This window comes from Acipenser ruthenus, chromosome 3 (assembly GCF_902713425.1).
Source record: "Acipenser ruthenus chromosome 3, fAciRut3.2 maternal haplotype, whole genome shotgun sequence".
In the NCBI taxonomy this organism is placed as follows: domain Eukaryota; kingdom Metazoa; phylum Chordata; class Actinopteri; order Acipenseriformes; family Acipenseridae; genus Acipenser; species Acipenser ruthenus.
Window position 1 is genome coordinate 3,857,138 of NC_081191.1, and position 23,739 is coordinate 3,880,876.

Sequence of the window (23,739 nt, forward strand, 5' to 3'; positions counted from 1 at the left end):
AGGGGTAGGTTGGGCCTTGGCAATGATGGAGGAGAGTTCAGGTAAGGATGTGGGGGTGGGGGTGGGGGAAAGCAGTAAAGAGGGCATTAGCAGCGCGTGGAGGTGGAATATGAAATTGGAGGTGGGGGCTAGTCTGGAGCAGAGTCAGGAGGAGTAGGCTTATTGAGGGTTGAGAAGAGCTGATTGGGATGGGTGGCCGGAGCAGTGATGAGGGTTAGGAAGTAATTACGTTTGGCTAGTTCCAGAGCAGAGTGGAAATTAAAGAGGAGAGCATGGTAGGCTTGGAGGTTCAAAGGTGAGGGGGAGGACTTCCAGAGTCGCTCAGACTGACGCAAGGAACCAGTGTCAAGGGTACAGAGATTAGTAGGGAGAGGGAGAGGAAAAAATGGTCAGAGGGAGGTAGAGGGGCATTTCTGATGGATGATGATGCCTTTCAACCGGAGAGGAAGATAAGGTCAAGGATATTACCAGATGTTTGAGTAGGGGGAGGGGAGAAGCAGGAGGTTAAACGAGTTGGTAAGGGGGAGAAGGGCAGAAGCAGTGGGGGAACAATGTAGGTGAAGGTTGAAATCGTCTAGGAGAATGAAAGGGTGGGAGAGAGGGAGGAGAGGAGGCAGTCAAGATGGTCAAAGAATGAGGAGGAGGGCCGGGGGGATGATAGATCACGAGGAAGGTAGTGTGGTGAGGGGAGGCAAAGGAGGTAAGTTGGCACTCAAAAGAGGGGAAGGTGGTAGTTTTTGGGGGAGGAGGGGCAGGGGTCCAGGAGGAGGGCGCAAGTAGGCCAGTACCGCCGCCTTTACCAACTGGGCTGGGGGTATGGTAGAAAGTGGTGATTGAAGAGGTGAGGGCAGCGGGGGGTGGCTGTGTTATTTAGTGTGATCCATGTTTTGGTGAGCGCAAGGACGTCAAGGTGGAGGGAGAGGAAAGCATCTAAGATGGCTGTGGGCTTGTTGCAGACCGAACATGTGTTTCAGAGGCCTAATTTAATTCGGGGGGGGGGTGGGAAGAGAAGGGTTAAGACAGACTCACTCACATTGAGTCTGGGAATTAGCTATAGGGTTTATACTGAAAGCAGGGGGTGAGGGGAGTGGGAGTAATTTAGTTAGGGTGCAGGGAAGACAGAAAGAAATATACTAAATTGGTTGTTGAACAGTGGTTCCAGAGCAAGTAGTTATCAGACCAGAAAACAAGAGCTTTTAGTTCCACTGTAGATATGTCTTGACTTAACAACCTGATGCTTACATACAAACTCTGATACAACCTAGGTCCAGAACCTTATTCAAAAGCAGTTGATTTTGGTCAATTTTTCCATGTAAAGTAACACTTGGAGTGCCCATCTGTTTGCTGCATCTAGTTAATACTAGAAATTTCTGGTAGATACAATAAAAGGGTTAAATTTAAAACAAGATCCCCAAAACTACATGTAGACTTTCTTCCTATAAAATTGAAAAAAAAAAAAAAAAACAGCTGCTGTTGTGGTTTTCAGCAACTTCCTGCTTTGACACAAGCTGTGCCAGATGTGCATCTCGGTACAGGAAAAGAATGACCATAACCTTTAGAAACTTTTTTTTTTCCTCCTGAACAATGAACAATGTGCTTTTTGTACATTCATTTTAATCCATGGAAAGTGACAGTGCATTCTAGCAGTTTAGGTATCATTACTGCAACTCTCTCTATGGTGGTCTTCCGTCATAAACCGATTTTGCAGCTGGTTGAAAACGCCACTGCTAGGATCCTTACCAGATGTAAGAAATATGATCACATTACCCCCTGTCTTGCCCAGCTGCACTGGCTACCTATAAAGTTCAGGATTACTTTCAAAATTCTCCTGCTTGCCTACAAGGCCCTTCATCACACAGGTCCAGAGTAGCTATGTCCCTGCACACAAGCTGAGGTCCTCTGACTCTGGCTTGCTTGTTATACTCAAGTAAAAGTGCACCACACTCAGAGTGCTCTTTTAGCTCCATGGCCCGACTCTCTGGAGCTCTCTTCCAGCTTTAGTGTGTGTTGCTCGCTTCAAATCAACTCTCAAGACCCACTTGTTCTCTCTCTAAGCCTGATATCTGTTATATCAGGTTTTTCACTCCATCTTATTCATATGATTCTGTATGACACGCACCCACAATGTTTAAAATTCACACCCTAGCCTTGTATTTAATGTATTATGTCTGTATTTGATGTATTTGCATTGTTTTTTTACTGTTTGTATTTAATGTACTATGCCCTGTATTTCACTGTATTTAATGTATTATGCATTGATCCTCACTATCTTGTAAAGTGCTTTGTGATGGAGGTATATGCTGTTTTGAAGGCAAAGGGTGGTCACACCAAATATGGATTTGATTTAGATTTTTCTTCTGTTCACTCACTTTGCATTTAGTTAATTGATAAATATAATCTATTAACATGTCTATTTTTGAAAGCATTCTTACTTTACAGCATTTTTTCACACCTGCCTAAAACTTTTGCACATTTATTCCCATTTTTAAATCCATTTCTTCTTGTAACTGTTTCCATAATAGGTTGTACCCATCATGACGAGTGAAAAGCAGGATTCAAAGCAACTGCTGGTTGACAGAGAATTGCCGGTATGTTTGTTCTAACTTCAGTGAACTTTTTTAAATGTCCCTTCCTTGAAACTCATATTCATGTTTTAGTCACCCCAGCTCTGTGCATACGACTGTTCGACAAGGCCAACAGCAGGACATCGCACACAGCTCCAGCCAGCGGGCTGCACAGATCTCAATAAAAGTAAATTGCAACCCAAATACTGCCACCTTGACAGTGGAGATGAAGGAAACTCTACTTCGCTATTTCTTATAATAATGAATTACTGTACTTGACTTTTTCTTTACATCACGTTGGTTATAAACACGTGCAAATTATTTATATAAATGTGGTTATTTCTATAAGTTTGTATCTAATAAAACACATGTATTTTACGAAAGTGTAAAAGTTAATTGTGTGTAGTTGTGGCACACTTCCATGCAATAGACCACGGTGTACTACCTGTAAAATACATTAACACCCAAATTGAGATCAGACGTAATCATCATTCAACATCCATGAGCCTTTTACATGCGCCTAATAAAGGAATAGTATACTGCATTATCTGCAACTTGCACAAAAATAATGTAGAAAAGATAATTGAGTAGATCAAATCAATTATATCATAAACAGGGCCCTGTGAAATTCACTGGAGAATTAGAACGACATGACTATCCTGCAATTCAGTACTAAACCTCAAGATAGCCACCCCAGCTAAACTGATCAAAAGAATAACAAAGTAATCTGCCCAGATTCCAATAAATGGTTATAATATCTATAATGTTCAGGGATCGGTGCCAGAAACGTGAAATCCATAAAAAACCCAGTATCTTCTCTTCTGTTGAAGTATATATTTGTGCCTGGTAAGATCCAGATATTAAGAAAATTTAATGATTTTTTTTTAATGAAATGTTTTGCATAGTTGTACTGGTAAATTTTAAAACCTATAAATTTATTTATACTTGTTGTGAAAGGGTGGCGGGCAATTCACTGACACAAGGAGACAGTACTTTATTTGTAACGCCACTCAGGCGCACTGATTTATTTGATGCAGTAGATGGCGCTGTTGTCCGTGGACTGGATACTGACAACAGTAACCAGAACCACGGTGTTTACCAATACAGGTACAGGCACAACAAGTGCTCGTAAATAATAATGAAAACCAAAGGTGAAAGAAAAAGGGAAAATAAAACACAGTAATAAAACTACAAACAAAAAGTTCTGCTTACGCAGTGCCCCCACTGCCGCTAAGCCGGTCAGAACGGGCCTCCGTCCTACGCTCAATTACCCTCTATACACTGGGATGGCCGGAGTTCCCCGTACAACTAAGCACGTCCCCTCGGGTACGTGGTGATTTCTGTTATTTCTTTTCTCGTTAAATTATTTTAAGGCCGGCTGTTTCCCAGCCAGTTTTGCCTCGTTTTATTTTAAAACTGACGTCTTTCGTCAGTGTCACTGGGTATTCCCCAAACACGGCCACCCGAGCGCCCAACCAAACCAGATCTTATGGGCCGAGCAGTCTCCCAAGGCCCGCCCCTCAGCCACTCAGAGAGAGGGAAAGCACACACACCCTCTTTCCTCACCTCTCCGTGTCATCGCCATGACCGATAGGCGGATCCCACGAGACTGCTGCCCTCTACCTGCAGTAATACGGATGTGCCAAATAGTCAGTCCAGATCTCCCCTGTTACACTTGTTCTCTGAAATAATATTGAAAAAAGTCAAATTAAAATCCTGTTATGTTGTATTCACAGGGATGTAAGGGTTAAATAAATGTCAGTAGCCATCTACAGCATTCTATTTATTAATCTGCTAATACATACTTTTGTAGTAATGGGGTGACCAATTCAAATGGTTACTGTAACAGGATGATTGTTTAATGATGACTCATTACGTGGCTTAGTGTGGAGGCTATATCGACATCTCGTGGCTGTAGGACTAAATCACAGGTCAAAAGACAAACACAAGGCCCTAATCATAAAATAAAAACATGACCACAAACAAAGGAATTTAAAACCTAAAATAGAAATATATTGAAATTGTGTTTCCAGCGGAGACGACTGTTGTGCTTGTTTACTGTTTTTACCTGTTCAGAGCTAATACAGTACATTTTTATATTGGAGCTCTGCTGTGCAAAGTACAGTAGTTTACTAACCTACCCTTCATTTTCAGGGTAGTATTCCATAGAAACAAAGAGAAATCATTAACCTGAAACTAAAAATAAGCATTGCGTACGCATTGTTAACTCCTTGAGCTATTCAGGGCTGCGTTCAACTACGCAAATGTCTGCAGAATGCGTTGGCTACCCCTATGCTATGTAAACCAGTGGCCAACCACTGTCTAGAAACATTTGCAAATGTCTGTGTTGATGAACACCGCAGACTTAATTATGCAATGTTGCTTGATCTAACTAAATTGTGGGACCATATTTTGAACTTTGTATAATACTAGTGCAGATGCACAGGACGTTTGTACATAATTAAGGTATTTAAAGTGTGTGTGTGTGTGTGTAGGGGGCAGTGATTTCTAACACACTGCATTTTACAACACTAGAGAACATTGTCGTAGGTCCAGTTAAACAGTTTAAGTCCACTGCTTAAACTTTTGTGTTAGACCACCATACTGACTAGATTTACACCTCGGTTCATAGTGTTGTTTTTAGAGGGTACCTAACTCCCAGTTACAGTAACACTTTAGTCTTATGATACTGCAGACCTCATTTAGCAGACACTGCACAGGATACAGTAATATCCTTACAATAATTTCCTGGATTAAATAAAATGACTATTATAGTACATTTCCTGATGGTATTCTTAATAGTCAGTACTAAATTAGATGTCTGTAGAATATCAACTTCACTGCGGAAGAGGAATCCTTATCTGTTGCTAGCTTTACTGAATTAGCTTTAGAGCAAATTTGTTTTGGTTGTCTTATGTAAAGTTTGACAAACTGTTATTCACAGAGAATGTTTTTTACCATTTTGCCTTTTACATAATGACATTTCTGTACATAAAACTTCTGAAAGAATGGAAGTAAAATCTGAAAATCTGGTAGTCTGCAGTGTGTGTGTGTGTGTGTGTGTGTGTGTGTGTGTGTGTTTCAGTGATCCGCTAACATCTGCCCCTAACTCCCTCTAGGCAGAGTGAGAGTTGTTTGCAACGGTTCGGAGGTTACACGGTTTTGTCTTTTATGTTAATTGTTTTGTTTTGTTTCACAGGGGCTAAGAGAAGCCATGCAAGAGTTTGTCACCAAGGCAAGTACATTGTGTTTATTTTTGCTGGAGTAGGTAGTAATATATGTTCTTTCTCAAGCACTAAAGGCCTACATACCATAATGCACTCCTAACAGAATCTGAGCCTGTACAATACTGCGCTCTAGTGGAGAATCATGCTTGGGTTTGCTGACCACCTGCCCGAGGAGACAAATTGCCCTGATACCAGTGCCACTTTTTTAGGGGTTGATTTGACTGAATGTGTGTGAAAACTACATTTTGAGATCTTGGCATGCTTACTGAGTTTTAAAATATTGTAACAATCCCAGGTGAGGTAGCTTAGACATATTATTTCATACCTCACTCAATGGGTGGGTCTTCTAGTTATAACATTGACATTTATATAATTACTTGTGATAAGCTTAAGTTCAGCAGTACAGTAGTGCACTCCTTTTTGGTAAATTTCGTCAGGTTTTCCAAAAAAAAAAAAAAAAGTGATTGCCTATATCTGGTGGGCCCCGCTGAGACACTGGGCTGTAGAGCTGAAAAATGCAAAAATGAGATTTATTTATTTATTTTTAAAAGAGGAATATTTGGATACTGCAATCATACATGCCAACAGTCCCTATATGGTCGGGACAGTCCTGATTTCCTAGCAAATGTCCCGCGTCCCGATGCATAGGAAGAAAGTCCAGATATTTACACACAGAATAAAATTCACTTATTCTGCACAGTAGAGTTAGTGAAAATCACACGCTGTGCGGCTGACACATCTGATGATCACTAACTTACCAGTATACAACGCTTCATTGTGTCTGTTTACTGTCATGCTGGTCGTGTGGTGATGAGGGGATACATCTTATATGATAGAGTGTTTTTTACGTATGACCCCTCGTGTATGATGCATATAACACCCCAAACTGCATATTGCACCACTGAGCAAAAATCTAAATGGGGCCATTGTGTCTTGGTAAAAAAAATATATTTGTCATACAATGATGTTTTCCTGAAAGCTGTGTAGTACAAAAACAAAATCTTGTGCAGCCCTATTGTAGATATAAAGATGCCTGCTAACTGAGTGCCCTCTATCATGGGGTTTCCATGCGGGTCAATTTACACGTGAAATGGCGATGCACGTGCACGTTTGGGAGAATTATTCGGCTAAAGATAGGGATAGGGTAACTGATACTCATGTAAATGATGAAACACACGGGGAAAGCCACGCCCAGATTCGCATGGAAACCTGCATTTCACGTGTAAATGTTAATGAGCGTGTTTATTCTTAACTATAAATATTGCAAGGGAGCAGGTCAGTTGTTACAGTGGATTCCAAGACGGCAGAAAGTAGTGGCTGATGGGCGATTTTTATGGTTAGCAGTGGAGTAGTTCACCTTAACACTAGAAGGACCGGAGATATACCCGTACCTAGAAGCCCCGCAGCAGTCTTTCTGACGGCTGTATTCAAAACACTGTAAGTAGTATAACGAAAGGAGAAACAGTCGGATATAATAGTTGTTGGTGGAGGGGGGTTATTGAGTACGTGACCTAAACATTGAAAAACCGAAGCATATATATATACTGTACTGTGCAAAAGTTTTAGGCAGGTGTGAAAAAATGCTGTAAAGTAAGAATGCTTTCAAAAATAGACATGTTAATAGATTATATTTATCAATTAACTAAATGCAAAGTGAGTGAACAGAAGAAAAATCTAAATCAAATCCATATTTGGTGTGACCACGTTTTACAGAAGCGCACAGCACAAGAAGTTATATAAAGTCTAATTTTCTTTCTTTTTTTTCTTGTTTTTCGACAAAATTGGTATTCCTTTACTTTGAGTAAGATAATGCGCTTCTCCACGCCACCTTTCTGCACAGGGCACAGCTGTTCGAAGTGTTATTTTTATTGCATTGCCAACCTGCATTGGCGTCTCTTGCGACTCTCAGCAGGGTTTGCCAGCTTCAGCTGTGGGTACACGCTTGGCAGTTTCTCTCTGTTCCAAATGCTTCTTGCGAAGTTCCTGTGCTAACTGTAAAATATATTCTCTCCTTGGTAAATTCTTCTCCGTGCATTCTTTGTAAAGTACCCAGGAGTTGATGGCTGCTAGGTCCAATATATTGTAAAACACCTGAATAGGCCACCGTCGGGAGCCAGCTTTCACAGAATACTTCGTGCCATCTGATCCAAACATCAATTTCATATTTTGCTGCGTTGTAAAACTCCACGGTCTCTGGTATTTATTTTCACTAGTCACGATGCTAATTGACTGACCAAAGCAGCGCAGCTGGCAAGCAGGCGCCAGCCTTTGAAAAGGCTGATTGAAAAACAATAGACTAGAATAGAATAATCTGTCAGTCATTCACTCAGGCAGAGAGTAGAGACTAATCGAATTACAGCTAAACACATTGCAGACTGGTAAATAAAAATAAAAGTAGAATACCGTTCTGTATAATGAAAATACAATTGTTTTATGTGTGGCTGTCAATGTGACTGCTCCCGGGGCTTTTAGGTATAATGTAATATATCTCCTTTATTTCTGCACTCCTGTGTTTCATGCTTTGTGTGAATATATTTAATATACGGACAGAGGGGTACACGAACGCACAGCCCCATATGTGTTACACGACTGGAGAAAATTACATTTTAAAACCAAAAACCGCCAAAATGACCACAGCGGGGCTTCTAGTGTTAATGCTATTGCGGGCAGCCTTTTTTTAAATTTTTAAATTATTTTTTTATTTTATTTATTTTTTTATTTATTTTTTTTGCTGCGTCTTGTCTGTAATGTTGTATATATCTTGTGGGTTTAAAGTTCTGTATAAAACCACTTACCATGAACTGCGTTATGCATTTGTTATAGTATTAAAGCAGCTGTTTGAGAATACCCTTGCTGTAAAAACTCAGCTAACGTTACATGAAGAGCAAGTGAGCTGCTTAACTGAATTAATTCCCACGTTAATAATTATAGTTTGTGAACTGGATGTCATAAGCCAGCTCGATCGTCCAAAACAGCGCAACAACATCCAAGTTGTTGATGCCCTCTCAGAACTGACCAAATAAAATTGCAAATGAACGTATTGATTGTGTTTTTTATTTGTTTGCATCATTAATATTTAACACAGCAGTAAATCCAACACAACTTTAAAAGAAAGGAGAGCATCTCTGACGGCACGAGCCTCCTCAAATCGCTGCTGTCCAATTGAAACTGGCGGCTGAGGTAACCTTCACAGTTGCCTAGTCCGCTTATAATACATTTTTAGAGTCACGGGTTGTAATTTGCATAAACACTCATACTCTAACAGGGGTTGCGCTTGTTTTGGGCTTGTTATGAAAGGCAGTACTGCTTTTTTTTTCTCGTGAGACTGTAACCTTCCCCGTCTGTCTCGCAGGTAGCCACTGATTCCTGAACACCTAATTTTGTTGTTGACAAGTGTTTGTGCAGGCAGCAGGTAGTGGCAATTTTGGGAACGAATTAATGCACTTCAGTCTGTTTCATCAGTTTCTGCCACTTCCCTTTCAAGTGCCCACTACCCGTATTTGCCCAAGCGTGATGTTGAATGCTTCCTCAGCAGCTGTCAGCCGTCCAGACGGGTAGGGTTTCTAAGCCAGGGTAGTATACGCAGCATCACCTGATCCCCTATATGCTGTATTGCCTGAATGAAAGGGATGTGTGTGTGTATGTGTATATATATATATATATATATATATATATATATATATATATATATATATATATATACTATAAACGTCTCTGCCAGTTTTCAGCCATGGTATATCTGCAATACCTGTGTTTGGTCAGATTCATTTTATACCTCCAAGTTCCATTTTTAATTAATTATAGTCGTCAGATAAATTAGTTGAAACCGGATTTAATACTAACGACAAGCCAACCCACCTGACATTTGAAAAACAATTTGGTCAAGAGCAGTAAAACACATTATTAACCAAGCAGACACAGGGTATTTTGCTTTATTACAGCAGCTTAGATTCACTTGTGTACCAGTTCTCTGCGCATGGAAACCGCATTTTCACAAAATGTCACTAGTAATCTTCAAAAACAGCACGAGTACTTTGTGCATAGCTAATTTACATATCAACCCCCACCTTTCCCATTCATTTGCATGACGTTGGGTGAAAAGCCCGGTTTACTCGAGTAAAATAAACTGAGCGAATGGAAACCCAAAAAAGCATTTTACATGGCTGGTTGTAGTGGCGCCAGACGAGGAAGTGAAGGCCCCCAAGGCACTGGATCACATGGTGAAACTGAGCCGCTGCTGCGTTCAGTGTTTATTCACAAATAATACTTTCAAATAACAACACCCAAAACAAATGAAAGGACACGATGGCCAAACAAGCAAATTCCATAACAGTATCGCGTGCTGGTTACAACTCCCAGCACCCGTATCCTTTTATTGTAGATTCCTTTAGTTTATGCAACAGACCTATCGTCCCACTTCTGACACTCTCCAACCTGCACTGCAAAATGGCAGGTGTTTTATACTTTACAAAATAGCTAGCAGTTATCCTATTAACCCCTCAGCCATAGCTTTGCATGTGTTTAAATATAAATGTGTGACTGTCAGCTAATTTTAATAATCACTAGCTGGTCAGTCACGCATTCCCATGAGAGTACTTAAAACAAACAATACCAAATAATGGCAGACAGCTTTTTGTCCGCCCTGCAAATAACAATACACATTTATATAAAATAACAGCAGCAATAATAATCCGCGCACACACATTTATATACAAAGGGCAGACGCCTTACCACAAGCTGTCAAAGGGAAATAACTAAAAAAAAAAAAAAATAAGGAACAATGTGAAAAGTATTAAAGTAATGACGTAATTACTCCCATCACTATATAGTCTACATATTAAAAATAATTATTATAATAACTCTTACTTTTAAAATTAATTCGCAGGCACAACTTTCTCAAGGCAGAATTGAGGGGAAAATAAATCCCTGCAACTGCCCTAGCAAAACTTGCACCTCTTTTCAATATCTGGCACTTAGTTACTGGCAACACACCAAGAAATGCTTTAAGTCAGTTTGTTGACTACTATGTGGATGTGCTACATTGCAGTTAAAGAAGATGTTCATTTAGAATACGTAAGTATTTTTTAAATGGATGGTAATCCTATGCTGATCCAACAGATTACCGTGCTTGTGCAGTGCAGTGTTTAATATTGACAAGAGCCATGATGTTGGCACAAGAGAAATACCATCTGTTCTCGGTGCTTTGACCAGAGACACTAACCTCACGTAGACAACATCTCTAGTTAAATGGGATTAGTGAAGCTGATCACTTGTATTAAGGCAGACGGTGCATCAGATATGTTTTTTGTTTTGTCCTCGCATGTGGCATAATGTATATGTTTTATTTTATTTCCATTTACTATTGACAATTCAGTGCACCATGCATACTGTAGTTTCACAAATGGATTTATTTAAATACGTTGCAGGAAATTTACTATCTGTGTTTACTATCAGTAAAATATGCCTCTTCCTTTTTATAAGTCTAAACAAGGAACATACTGTAACGCACTTTTGTTATAACTTAAGAACAATTGTGATAACTTGGATTGGGCATTCCTTAACACATACTAATAGTTCATAGTAACATGTTTATGTGAGTTATGGCCACACATTTGATGAAACTTTGCATAAACTTTTGTTACATATAGTTTCCATGTGTGCGTATAGTTCATGGTGAGCTATTAAACGCCATGATTGTGGTTCAAACTTCAAAAACACACATTTCAATCAATACAAGGGAAATCTTAAGTGTAAAAACATTCTGCTTGTGTCTTCATTAGTAGTGGTTGCAGTCACTGGGGAGCTTTGCTCTATGAAAATAAGTGTATGTCATGCTTAACATTTCTGGTTGCATTATAATAACTAATAATAACAAACGGGTATTCTTTTTTTAATGTCGCACCTTCAAAGCTATAGACGTTTGTCTGACTTTGTTTTTGATGTTTCTGAACTAAAGAGAACCGGGATTCCCTAGCTAATCAAACAAACCTGCTTTTGACTGATCCAATTTAGAGATCTCTACGTCCAGGATTAGCTTGTTTTGGTGTCTATGCAAGGAACCATGGGAGTCACAAGCTTATGCAGAATAGCAGACAGCAGGTGTATAAAACAGAGATTTCAGCAGAGTTCCAGCTAAATACCTTAGCTGGCTTAAATGATTGAATCAATCCCTCACTGCACTACACCAACAATGATTTTGGATGATGAAGACTCGGTTTTTGCAGAGATTGCAATTGCTGTAAGTACAGGGCCTTTTAATATCTACAATATTTTAACGGGACTAAAATTGTATTGAATATTGAAGAAGACAGTTAAGTGTGATTGTGATTTTATTTTTAAATTCTGTTTTCATTTGGTTATAAATGACTGCAGCACACAGATAATGTAAAGTGCAATGGGTATTTAACAATACACAGAAAATGCTTGTCTTGGCATGCAGACCCACCATAAGGGTTTAATTTACTAACCTATAATCCAATCAGTACAGTAATCTTCCTGATTTGTTTATATTCCATTTCTGAACACTGTTTTACATTCTGTAGTTGAAATATCCATTCATACAGTATGTGCAAAGTTGGTGTTCTTGACAGTGTACTGTACTTAATGTATGCTTTCAGTTTGCTAAATATTTATCAAGTTACAGTAGCACCTGTGTTATGGTTTCTTCTGCTTAATGTGGCAGCTTTGAAGCCAAGACAAAATGGGGCATTCCTTGGCACTAGGTCTTGAGGGTGTGGCACTAGTTCATAGCCAGAAAGAGTATAGCCTCTAAGGCATGGCAGTGTTCAATAGTAAGACTGATGCCTCAGATGAAAACATTTTATGTTGCAGTCCTTCAAGAGATCTGGATGTTTTTGGATCTCTGTCTCTGCTCTGTGAAGATGTTCTGGGATTCTGCATTGTGCAGTACTGGGAAGACATGAGCTAGCTGCCAGCCTCCTTGCTGCTTTTGTGCCTTTTAATGCTGGCACTGGAAATGCTACTTAGGCACTTAATCAAAGATGCACTTTTTAACTGATCTTTATATTCCACAGGAACATGATATAGAGACCCCACATGGTGTCATCCATGTCACCATGCAAGGACTACCCAAAGGAAATAGACCCGTCATCCTAACCTACCATGACATTGGACTGAATCGTAAGTCTCCACAGTAATACAATTCTGCAATGGGGTAACTTCTGTCGTGGTATTTCCAAATTACACATTTAAAGTATGTGGCATAAGAAATTAAAGCTAAATACCTATTGTACCAGTGTTCTGTATAAATGACTTGACATTTCAGTGTTTACAAATCTGTTTTGGCTCCCTTGCTGTTTCTGATCTTGGTTAAAAGGGGCACTTGCATTTAACATTTCTGTAGCAATTTATGTATATAAATACCACTTAATAATCCATGGATTATAGTGTTTCTTTGCAATAAAAAGATATTACAAACTATACATTTTAAATGTGTCCATGACCAGCAGCCCTTCAGACTGTGTGTAGTGGCTGTCTATGTGGTCTACATTTGTTGAATGTCAGAGCTGGCTAATTTTTTTAAATCAAGTCGACCCTTTTTTTTTTTATTATAAATCACTTGATTTTTAAATTTTTTTACTACCTATTTTTATAGTTTCTTAAGGAAAATACATGAAAAACCCTTTTATTATCACACAGACAACATCTTAAACTCTTACTGTCTGTGAACTAAAATGTGCACTGAAGTTTATATTATGGCCTAATTTAAATCACTAAGCACTTTTTTAGTTCTCTTATCAAGTAATTAAAGTGGCATGTTGTCCAGTTTTGTATGTTAACTCTCTCTGCCAAGGATCTTTTCTGGAACCTATTTGCTTCTGGATTTAATGCTTTGGAAAGGAAAACTAGCTTTTGTCAAGAATTTTTTGCAACATACTCTCTTTATTTATGTATATGCTCTGAGCACACTCTTAAACTCAGGGGAGACGTTCAGGAGGACATTAAGATGTTTAAAACTCCTGTAGTGGATTGTTCGTGCACTGGGCTTGCAACTTAGCCAGATGACTTTTTAATAATCAAGAAAATCGCACAGACTCATTTAATTTCAAGTTTTAACGAATCAGAGCAGTAGTAGTGCTCTTCGGTTTATTAAATGCTTATGTTAAAAATAGGATTGGTTGGTTGCGCAGACCACCATAAATCCCAAGTAAAAAGCAGACTGGGCGATCCAGTGCTTTACAGGTTTAACAGCACTAGTACTTCAATACAGTAATACAGATATGGTTAATTATATGCTTAGTCCTTAGGCTATGCATGCATAAAGCTAAAAACGCCCACCGCTAAATTCTAGAACATTCAATATCTATCAATCTCTTAAAACTAAAACATAATTTCTATACCTTATAGCAATGCATCAATATAAAAGAGATATTAAATTCAAATATATGCTTACCTTCCAGTATATGGAAGTGTAGTGTAGGATATATTGAAAAATAAGAACTGTCTTCAAAAGGCAGAGACTTGTGAATACGACCAAACAGCAATCAGTTTTTCAGAGATCTTCAGAGCATGGATCACATCAGCTTGGAGTTAGGAAGTTGCGTGATACTTGACTGGGGTTTTACCTTGGTTTTTATAGGTTTTTCCCTCCATTGAATACATCAGAAGTCCCGTAAATCTAATCATCACTCTGCCTTGACATTTCTTAACTTTAACTTAATTATACATTCTAGAAGGATCCGGTCAACTCTTTTTTCAAAACTGATTGAATATAACTTCTTGCCAAAAATATTGGAACATGATTTCATCGCTCTCTCTTTCCAACTGCTCCTTTATTCGAAAAGTCAGGTGGACCAAAGTTTGCAGAATACGTGCTATAATATAATACAAGTGAATGTGTGTATATATGAGAGATGTTTTTAATATGTAACACCAGCTCTATTTGATTATATTAAGCTGAGTCCAAAATACATGTCCCTCTTAGCTGCATATTACATTACCTTTTCAGTGTGTTATCAATGAGTCAGTTTAACTTCATATACAAATGTGTGTTAACAAAGTTTTTGACAGACTGCCTTTGAATAAGCATACAGTGGTCAGTTCAGTTAGTTTCATTTAAATGTAAGCTATAATAAACATGTTAAATATAATAGCTTTATTTAACTGTTCCATTCTCAGACTATGCTTGACCTCTCGCTCTGTTTCTAAAATTCACCTACACAAGCAGTTTTCAGACACCCTGTTTACTTGCCAAGGTTAGTGTTTTAATTAATATGAAACTCCACTGTAAGCACTTTTCCAAATTCACCGCATGAAGTAATTTTTTGGCTGATTCAAGAGACACCTGGACCGGTATCTTTTCAGATAATACCAAAAAACGCTTGCATCCTAACTCAGCTCTCATTATTTTATTATAATATAGTGAGATACATACTCCTGTCTTTCTTAAAACACCTTCCATTGGTTATCATTCAAGGTTGGCAAATCCTGCTTTTAAGAGCCAACACCGAATCCTGCTTTGAGGTGCCAAAGACTAAGCTTTATTTTTTGAAGGTCTGATGCCCTTCCAGAATTCTACTGTGTCTCTGAGACAAACATTTAATTTTCACTTTACAGTTTCCCTGTAAATAAAAACCTTTGTTTCTTACTGCAGTAAAATCTTTATACAAACTAAACAAGTATATTCTTTGGTTTAATTTATATAGTAACGTCTAAATATTTTTTGTTTAGTTGGAGAAACTGAACTAATTCTTAAATCGATTAAATGAAATGAACATTATCGTAAACGTGTCAACAATATGGTTGCAATGTTGTCAGTGCCATGCTTCTGTTATAATAAATCTTTACTATGTTTTCAACAGTTTATCTTTAAATGGCATAATAAGATGTATTTCTAATTAAGTTACTTCAGTATAACAGTATCTCCTAGAAATTGTAATATTATTTTACTCCATTGATAAATCTTTCAAGATTTTAATAGAAGGTCCAGTTATTTATATCTAAATACAGGCTAGCATTAATATATTAGAATGCTATGGTGCTACAGTGACTGAACTAAGTCTGACCACCTTCACTGTTCATACAAAATCCAGTCAAAGCAGGTTTTAAGACATCCTTTGCTTTTTGCCAATTTTAGAGTTGATTAATATGAAACACTATCGTAAGAATTTTCCAATACACGTCCTACGCTTTCCATTCCCATCTCTTCCTGCCAGGTTCTAATTCATTTCTGTTATATATAGAAAGTCTTTAAAAGCCTGATACCTGCAAAACTTAAATCTTGTTAGCTGGGCTCCCATCTCTACATTCCCATTCCCATCATCAGTGGGCAAACACATTTTAACTGAATCTGGGTCCATCAAAGAACTGCACACCTTTGCAACCAAGGCCTTCCTTGCAAAAGGATCTAATGACTTCTAGTACAAAAGGGACATGCTAGTCTGACGCTTTGCTTTGCTTTTTCAGTGCCAAGGCGATTTAAATAAAATAAAACAATCGCCTACCCTGGTTCGAGTGCTGACCTGTACATGTCTGGCTTCTAACTGTAAAAATAGTCCCTCAGGGCACCTGTGTGGTATAGGGGTGTGTGTGTGTGTGTTTTTTTTTTTTCACCAGAAAGATTAACATCCTGGATTATCTTCCAACTCTATAAACCTTTACAGCCATCTGTCATTGTATCATATTTGTGTTTACAAATACTGTAACCTAATTTAATGTAAACTTGTATTATCCATATATCGATTTCTTTTTAGGATGTTTCGGACATGAGCCCATCAACTAAAATGCCACAGATTCCAGCGAGTTGTTATATTCAGTCAATTGTCATTTAAAACAGAATGAATAAACCAAAACCAGCTCTCTTGCTAAATTGTGTTTTTATTTGCGGTAATAGGCAAATATGAATTAAGATGACCAGCAGGTTTACAACTTGTTTAGAGCTGCAAAACTCCTTCTCTTCCAGATAAGTCTTGCTTCAACTCCCTCTTCAGCTTCGAGGACATGCATGAAATTACCCAGCACTTCGCAGTGTGTCATGTGGATGCTCCAGGGCAGCAGGAAGAAGCCCCTGCTTTTCCAATAGGGTCAGTGTTGAATCTGCATTTCTGCAGGGGTTGTTCTAGTTCATTTTTAATGAACTATAGAACATGACTAAACACTGACTTCTCAGTAATATAAACTTGAATGAACATTTATTTTGGTCTTCCCATTTCTGTTTTACACTGAAAAGAATAACTGAGCTTCCTCTGTTATGGACTGTCTGCATGCCGCAGAGTTCACAACAGTTCTACTGTAGATACCGTGTCAAGATTTGTTGTCAGTAGTTGTTGGAATTTCACCTATTTTTATTTTATTTTTATTTGATGTTGATGGAGCCATCTATTTGACACCCTTTTCAAACTATTTTTTACTTGAATTTATTATTGATTCTTAATTTATTATTACTGTATTGATTTATTGTCAAGTGGACTAAAATTTAATGAATCTTTTTGCAAGGGGACAAAACCTTTGACATCAGTGATTTTTGTAAAGTTTTAGTTTAATTTTAAGTTTGTGCTTTATGCCTGACCCTTTTTTATTTTATTCATTTTTTTCAGGTATAATTATCCGTCTATGGACCAGCTTTCTGATGTGCTTCCACTGGTTCTCAATAATTTGGGGTAAGCTTAAGAGTGACAGCCTCATGTAGAATAAATACATTGCATTTGAAAGATAAGCTAAAATAAAATAAAGTTTAAATTCTTTATCCTAATATTTGCCATCATAGTGAATGAAGCTTTTGAAAATAAACTAAACGTATTAAACTTTTTTTTTTTTCATTGCCAAACAGTCTAAAAAGTGTTATTGGAATGGGTATTGGTGCTGGTGCCTACATCCTATCTAAATTTGCGGTGAGTGATTAATTATCTTTTACTTTAGTGTTTATGACACTCTCCATTTAATTTTCCTTTCCATGTATATTTTAGTCTCAATGTATTTTAATGTTAATACATAAGGACATTCATCTCAAGATCCAGGCAAGTTTTGGTAGACTTGAATGCCATTTTACACCTACCTGATTATCTATGATGAGAGTAAAAATGACTGTTGACCAAGAAACTTATTTTTACAGGGATATAATATTCCTAACATTGTCTACCACCCAATTATCAATTGTTTTAATTTAAGCTGCTGCTGGTTGCTAATTTAATTTGCATTTCTTCATTGCAGCTAAATCACCCTGAGTTGGTGGAAGGAATGTTGCTCATTAACATTAATCCCTGTGCAGAAGGATTGATCGACTGGGCAGCTAATAAGGTACTAAAAATAAAGTAGATATTAATCTATCAATGATTTAGGACAGGAGTGTCAAACTCAGTTCCTGGAGAGCCGCAGTGTCTTCTGGCTTTCATTCCACCCAAGCTCTCAATTACTTAATTGGTCTAATTATTTGATTAACTGGACACATTTAACACTTCTCTCCAGGCCTCAAAATGTTTCACAGGTCGTGTACCTTGAATCAAATGCATTTTTAAAACCATCAACTGTAAGACCTTGAAAAATATTAAATATGTCAAATTCAACAAATAATTAGATCAATTATGTTAATTGAGAGCTTAACCCTTTGCGGTCCATTGTCGGACTGGGTCCGACATTGCAATTATTCCTCACAGGTCCTTTGTCGGACTGGGTCCGACATCATTATAGCAACGCAATAAACGGGTGTTTAGTCGTTTTTTCTCCGGAAAAAGCCGAGAAAACCATTCAATTGCCGAGTGGTAGCGACAGGAGCCGAGACAAGTTGGAAAAAAAAAAAAAAAAAAAAAAAAAGGCGTATTTCATGAATAGTCATACATGGTATCAGGTATCAGATAATGGGCGTCCATAATAAACAAGCTGGCTAAGTGCGTCAGCGCACTGAGACTATCATGGACATTTGCAGAGCTTTTTTCAGATGTTATAGTAATAAAATAATGACTTTGATCGCATTATTGAGGAGTTTGGTGATAAAACGAGTGATCTGGAGATGATCGATCGGTATGTACGACTATTATTATTATTATTATTTATTTCTTACACAGCTGAACGCTATAGCAAACAAAAGGCTGGGGAGGGGCTGGAGATGCCTAGTGTGTGCTTTGTTGATATGCAGGGCCATTTAAACCCGTTTGACTGAAAAAAAATACTTTTAAACAGCGCGTATAAAATTAACTGCGCGTGTGAAAATTAATTATTCCTGGCGTGCCTGACGCGCGTTTAATAAATGGACCGCAAAGGGTTAAGTTGTAATGAAAACCAGAAGACCCTGCGGCTGGAGTTTGACACCCCTGATTTTAGGACGTCTTCCACAGTGATTATGTAGGTTTATGCTTGGACTTGTGGCATCATTGAACAATATTAGGATGTCCATTGCAGAGTTGCTCATTTAAGGATGTAAGGATTACCAATCTGTGTGGATGTTTTACATGTGCTTTGGGTGTAATGGCGTAATTTTACAATGTCTCTCGTTAAATGTAATTTAATAGAATGTCACAATTGGAGGTATGTATTTCCAGAATTTAACCAAAATGTAAACCTTTTTTTTATTTCTTTATTTTTATACCTTGATTTTCAGATTTCTGGATGGGCACATGCTCTGCCAGAATCAATCATTACTCATCTATTCGGAAAGGTATATATATGTGTGTTTTTGTCTTTTTTTTTCTTTTTTTAAAACATACCATATCATTGTTAAGCTGTCTTATTTATACCAGCTACATGAAATGCAAGCAGTTTTTTCTTTAGGTTGTGCTTATTACTATATTTTGAAAACTTTTATATTTTAAGTGTTTCCACTTCTGAAGTTGCCAGGGTATGTGTTTACCACCAATTCACAGCAAAACATAAATATACAATAAATGTATATTCTATGTATGAACCAATCACTTGTGTCCAGGCAAAACCAAAAAAACATATTTTAAAAATGTCTTTGCTAACTCATAAAAATGAGTGAATGTTATGCAACTGTAAAAACCCCTGCCAACGGATTCTTCTAAGACATGGGTGGTCTGATGTGCCACCCAGTTGTTGTTCTTCTTCTTCTTTTTCTTCTTCTTCTTCTGTCATTTAGCAGATGCTTTTATCCAAAGTGACTTTGAGACTAGGGGGTGAACTATGCATCACAACTGCTGCTGCAGAGTCACTTGCAATAGGACCTTGGTTTTATGTCTCATCCGAAGGGTTAATAACCAGGGTTTTAAGCTAGACTGTATGTAAAATGTTCAACGTTTAATTCACTCCAAAACATTTGACGGTCAGAATGCAACATTTTGTTTGATTTCTGTCCTAGGCTGATGGTCTTACTTTTGTCTTTCCCATGCAGGAAGAAATCCAGAACAACCACAACTTGATCCAAACATACCGACAACTTATCACCAATGAGATCAACCAAAGCAATCTTCAGCTCTTTGTAAACTCATACAACAGGTAACTGCTGGTCAAATATTTGTATGTCATATTCAGGCAAGCTCTTTTTGCACTGGTTGGTTTTGAAATATATATTAAGGTCATACTTTAAAGGCTGAATCAAACATTGCTTCTGATTAATTAAAGGTTCTGTTCTTATTTATTTATTTGCTTCTCTTTTATAGCCGAAGAGATCTTGAAATCGAACGACCTATCCCTGGACAATCAAATGTGAAAACCTTGAAGTGAGTTTAACATATTTTATATAATTTGGATTTCATCTAAGCTCTTGATCAAATCTTTAACAAATCCTATATTTAAAAAAATTAAAAATAAATAATAATCGTTTTTGGCTGTGAGAGGAGCATTTTGAGATCCTAGCATTTTGAGATCTTCAGCTAACTTTTGTGTTGTATTTTAGATGTCCTACGCTTCTGGTTGCTGGAGATAGCTCACCAGCTGTTGATGCCGTGGTGCGTATGTTTATACATACAAATGCTATAGTGGTGTGGGGTGTTTTTATTTATTTATTATTAGAAAGGTATGAGAAGGGGGGGACTTTTACATTTAAAGATATTAGGTTGTACTAACTGTGCTGCGGCAGTGGGGCAGAAGTGACATTGTATTGAAATATATATATATATATATATATATATATATATATATATATATATATATATATAATTTTTAAAATAATGGTCTGTGATACAGTGCATTAAAATATTTGTTTTATTTTATTTTAGGTGGAATGCAACTCTAAACTGGACCCAACAAAGACTACTCTTCTGAAGGTAAGTGATTAGAATTAACTGCCCAAATAATTAGAGGCATTACGCTGTGTGTAGGGACTAATATTGAAGGCCACTGGCAGAATCCGCTTAGTTAGCAGTATATTGTCGCAGTCAGTAATGCCGATTTTTAATTATTATTATTATTATTTGTTTATTTAGCAGACGCCTTTATCCAAGGCGACTTACAGAGTATAGGGTGTGTGAGCTATGCATCAGCTGCAGAGTCACTTACAATTACGTCTCACCCAAAAGAGTGAGCACAAAGAGGTTAAGCAACTTGCTCAGGGTCACACACTGAGTCGGTGGCTGAGCTGGGATTTGAACCGGGGACCTCCTGGTTACAAGCCCTTTTCTTTAACCACTGGACCACACAGCCTGATACTGATCAGTAAATACTTGCTCAACATTCACAGCTATAATCTATTAATTTTGACAGCATTGCAGGTTAGTAAAAGTCCACTAGTCTAAGGCCTCCGGTATTTAAGTGTATATTATAAAAAAAATATTCAGAAAACTTTTTTTTTTTTTTTTTTTTTTTTTTTTTAAATTGTACAAAGTATCGAATCCATAGAAATATGCTAAAAGAATATGGTAGGGATGTCACATGGTTTGACCATTGGACTGTATTTGATTCCCATCCTTTCTGCTTTAGTCTTGTCCTTACCATAACAGGACAAATTAAACCAATGAATTGATACATTTCTGTAATTCAGTGTTACCAAAGAGGAAAGGCAGAATACGGTCAAGTATTTTATTTATGTATTTGTAGATGGCAGATTGTGGCGGTCTACCTCAGGTTGATCAGGTATGTATGATGGCATAAACCCTGCGACGGAATAATCTGCAGCAGCATACACTTCATTTGAGCTTGGAGGACATGCAGTGATCTGTATTAAGTATTTAAAATATTATACTGAGTTTGTAGGTTGTTTTTTTACTTGCAACTCTTACTGTACCAGTACTACTGTACTTCTATGTTGGTATAAATGCACATGATTGAGATTGTCGGTGTGTTTTTATTAAATGGTTGCTGCAAATTTACAGGATATTCTTGTTTCTCTTTTGCAGCCTGCAAAACTTACAGAGGCCTTTAAATACTTCATACAGGGCATGGGCTACAGTAAGTACTTGAAACTTCCTTAAGGAAAGTGTATCCAATTGTTAATAAAGAGTCGACCTGTATGTGTATTTCAAGAAAGTGTACTTGACACCCGGGTCGACCCAGACGAGACTAGAACTAATATCTGTTATATGCTTGATGGACTGGGTGACAATAAGGTGTATTATTTTCTTAAAGTAATGTAGTTAAAAGTTCACTTACTTTAGTGCTTCTTTGTACTTTATCTGAATAGGAATATAAAAGCAACCACAATCCATAAACTAATTTGTATGTATTTGAACTACATACTTTTGTGCTGCTGTCATCTGGTGGTGAAATGGTATAACCCACAAGGCTCCGATGCAACATGATCGTAAAGGAGTACTAACCAAGACTTTGAAACTTTTTTACACCTGTTCTGTCCCCGATTCATTGTTGTGATTTTATTTATTTATTTTTTAAAGTGCCCTCTGCAAGTATGACCAGACTTGTCAGGTCGCGCACTGCTTCTGGCTCCAGTGTGACCTCTATGGAGGGGAACCGGAGCCGAGCCCATACTGGTGAAGGCACAAGGAGCCGCTCTCACACTGGAGAGGGCAGTAGGAACCGCACCCACACCTCGGACGGCTCTCGCAGCCGCTCACACACTGACACCGACATCGAATCCAACTCCTCCCATGCAACTGCGGGTCCGCCCGTCCCCAAGGCCATGGAGCTGTCCTGTTAAACCACATCCACATCCTGCTTAAAAAAACAACACTGCTACCTGTGTTCCACCGCTGCTTATCACGAAAACCAAAGGATTTCTTTGTGTTTTTGTCCCGTTTTAGTTTTTAATTACAGATCAAGTGAGAGATGTGCAGAGTTTCTACTCTTTCAGCAGTAGGGTATGCTTCTGACAATCTAAAACTACTTTCGTGGTGGAATTGAGATAGGTAATGCTTTTGAAGGTAGGCTTTGTTTTGCAGTGGTTTGGGCCACTTGGATCAAAATGATGGCAAATGTCCTCAGCTACACTACACGGTTTCCAATGTTTGGTAACCTGAATTTAATGATTTTTTTTTTTTTTACATTGTAGTTCATAAGCTTTAAAGTTCAGTTTGCTTTGGGTTTTTAATGTTCTTGAAAGTGTTTATTTTGGTGCCAGCACTGATAAACTACTGTAGGTGTGGAGGTATGGCTGTCATTGTAACATCCTTCATTGAAATTGCATTTTTAAAGCTTTCTTCTTGTAAATGAAAAATAAACACTTGGCAAATGATTAATGTACTGCTATTTTGTAAATTACATTGTTCTTTGCAAGTTTGTCCAATGGAACAAAAAAGTGCCATTGATCCCAGTATTTGCATTTTCAAGCTTTTTTGTTTGTTTTAATAAATCTATGCTGGTATAAAACAGCAATGTTTAATATTTGATAATTAACAACATACTACAGGGTGAGCTGACTTGCTTACTGAAAAAGCTTAATATTTTAATAAAATTGTAACTATTGATTTGTTTGCTTTATAGAAAAAATAAAATGGACCTTGTAAAGATACAAAATTGTAGAGGGAGAATCGGTTTTCCTAATGACGAACATTTGTATTTATTTAAATAAAATGTGCAACTTTGCAAATACTATTTCTTTCAGTTGTGTGTGTGTTTATTTTATTTATTTTTAAATCGCGTTCATGAAA

At 37.6% G+C, this 23,739-nt stretch overlaps 1 protein-coding gene across 4 annotated transcripts in view; it reads left to right on the plus strand.

The window, feature by feature from the left end:
* LOC117394822 (protein NDRG1-like) overlaps positions 1-23,683 on the plus strand; it is a 35,660-nt gene extending 11,977 nt beyond the window's left edge. Inside the window, exons 2-16 of one of the 4 annotated variants that reach the window (XM_033993427.3) lie at positions 2,523-2,588; positions 5,764-5,799; positions 12,826-12,931; positions 16,713-16,833; positions 17,347-17,409; positions 17,580-17,640; positions 17,960-18,046; positions 19,344-19,400; positions 20,091-20,194; positions 20,359-20,418; positions 20,595-20,646; positions 20,917-20,964; positions 21,734-21,769; positions 22,033-22,084; positions 22,528-23,683. In XM_033993427.3, the coding sequence (XP_033849318.1) occupies positions 2,535-2,588; positions 5,764-5,799; positions 12,826-12,931; positions 16,713-16,833; positions 17,347-17,409; positions 17,580-17,640; positions 17,960-18,046; positions 19,344-19,400; positions 20,091-20,194; positions 20,359-20,418; positions 20,595-20,646; positions 20,917-20,964; positions 21,734-21,769; positions 22,033-22,084; positions 22,528-22,790 (1,200 nt within the window). In that variant the 5' untranslated portion in view covers positions 2,523-2,534 and the 3' untranslated portion in view covers positions 22,791-23,683. Of the gene's footprint in view, positions 1-2,522; positions 2,589-5,763; positions 5,800-11,738; positions 12,030-12,825; positions 12,932-16,712; positions 16,834-17,346; positions 17,410-17,579; positions 17,641-17,959; positions 18,047-19,343; positions 19,401-20,090; positions 20,195-20,358; positions 20,419-20,594; positions 20,647-20,916; positions 20,965-21,733; positions 21,770-22,032; positions 22,085-22,527 lie in introns of those variants that run through there. The other 3 variants (XM_059010445.1, XM_033993429.3, XM_059010446.1) reach the window with 3 other exon arrangements.
* The last annotated feature ends 56 nt before the right edge of the window (positions 23,684-23,739 follow it).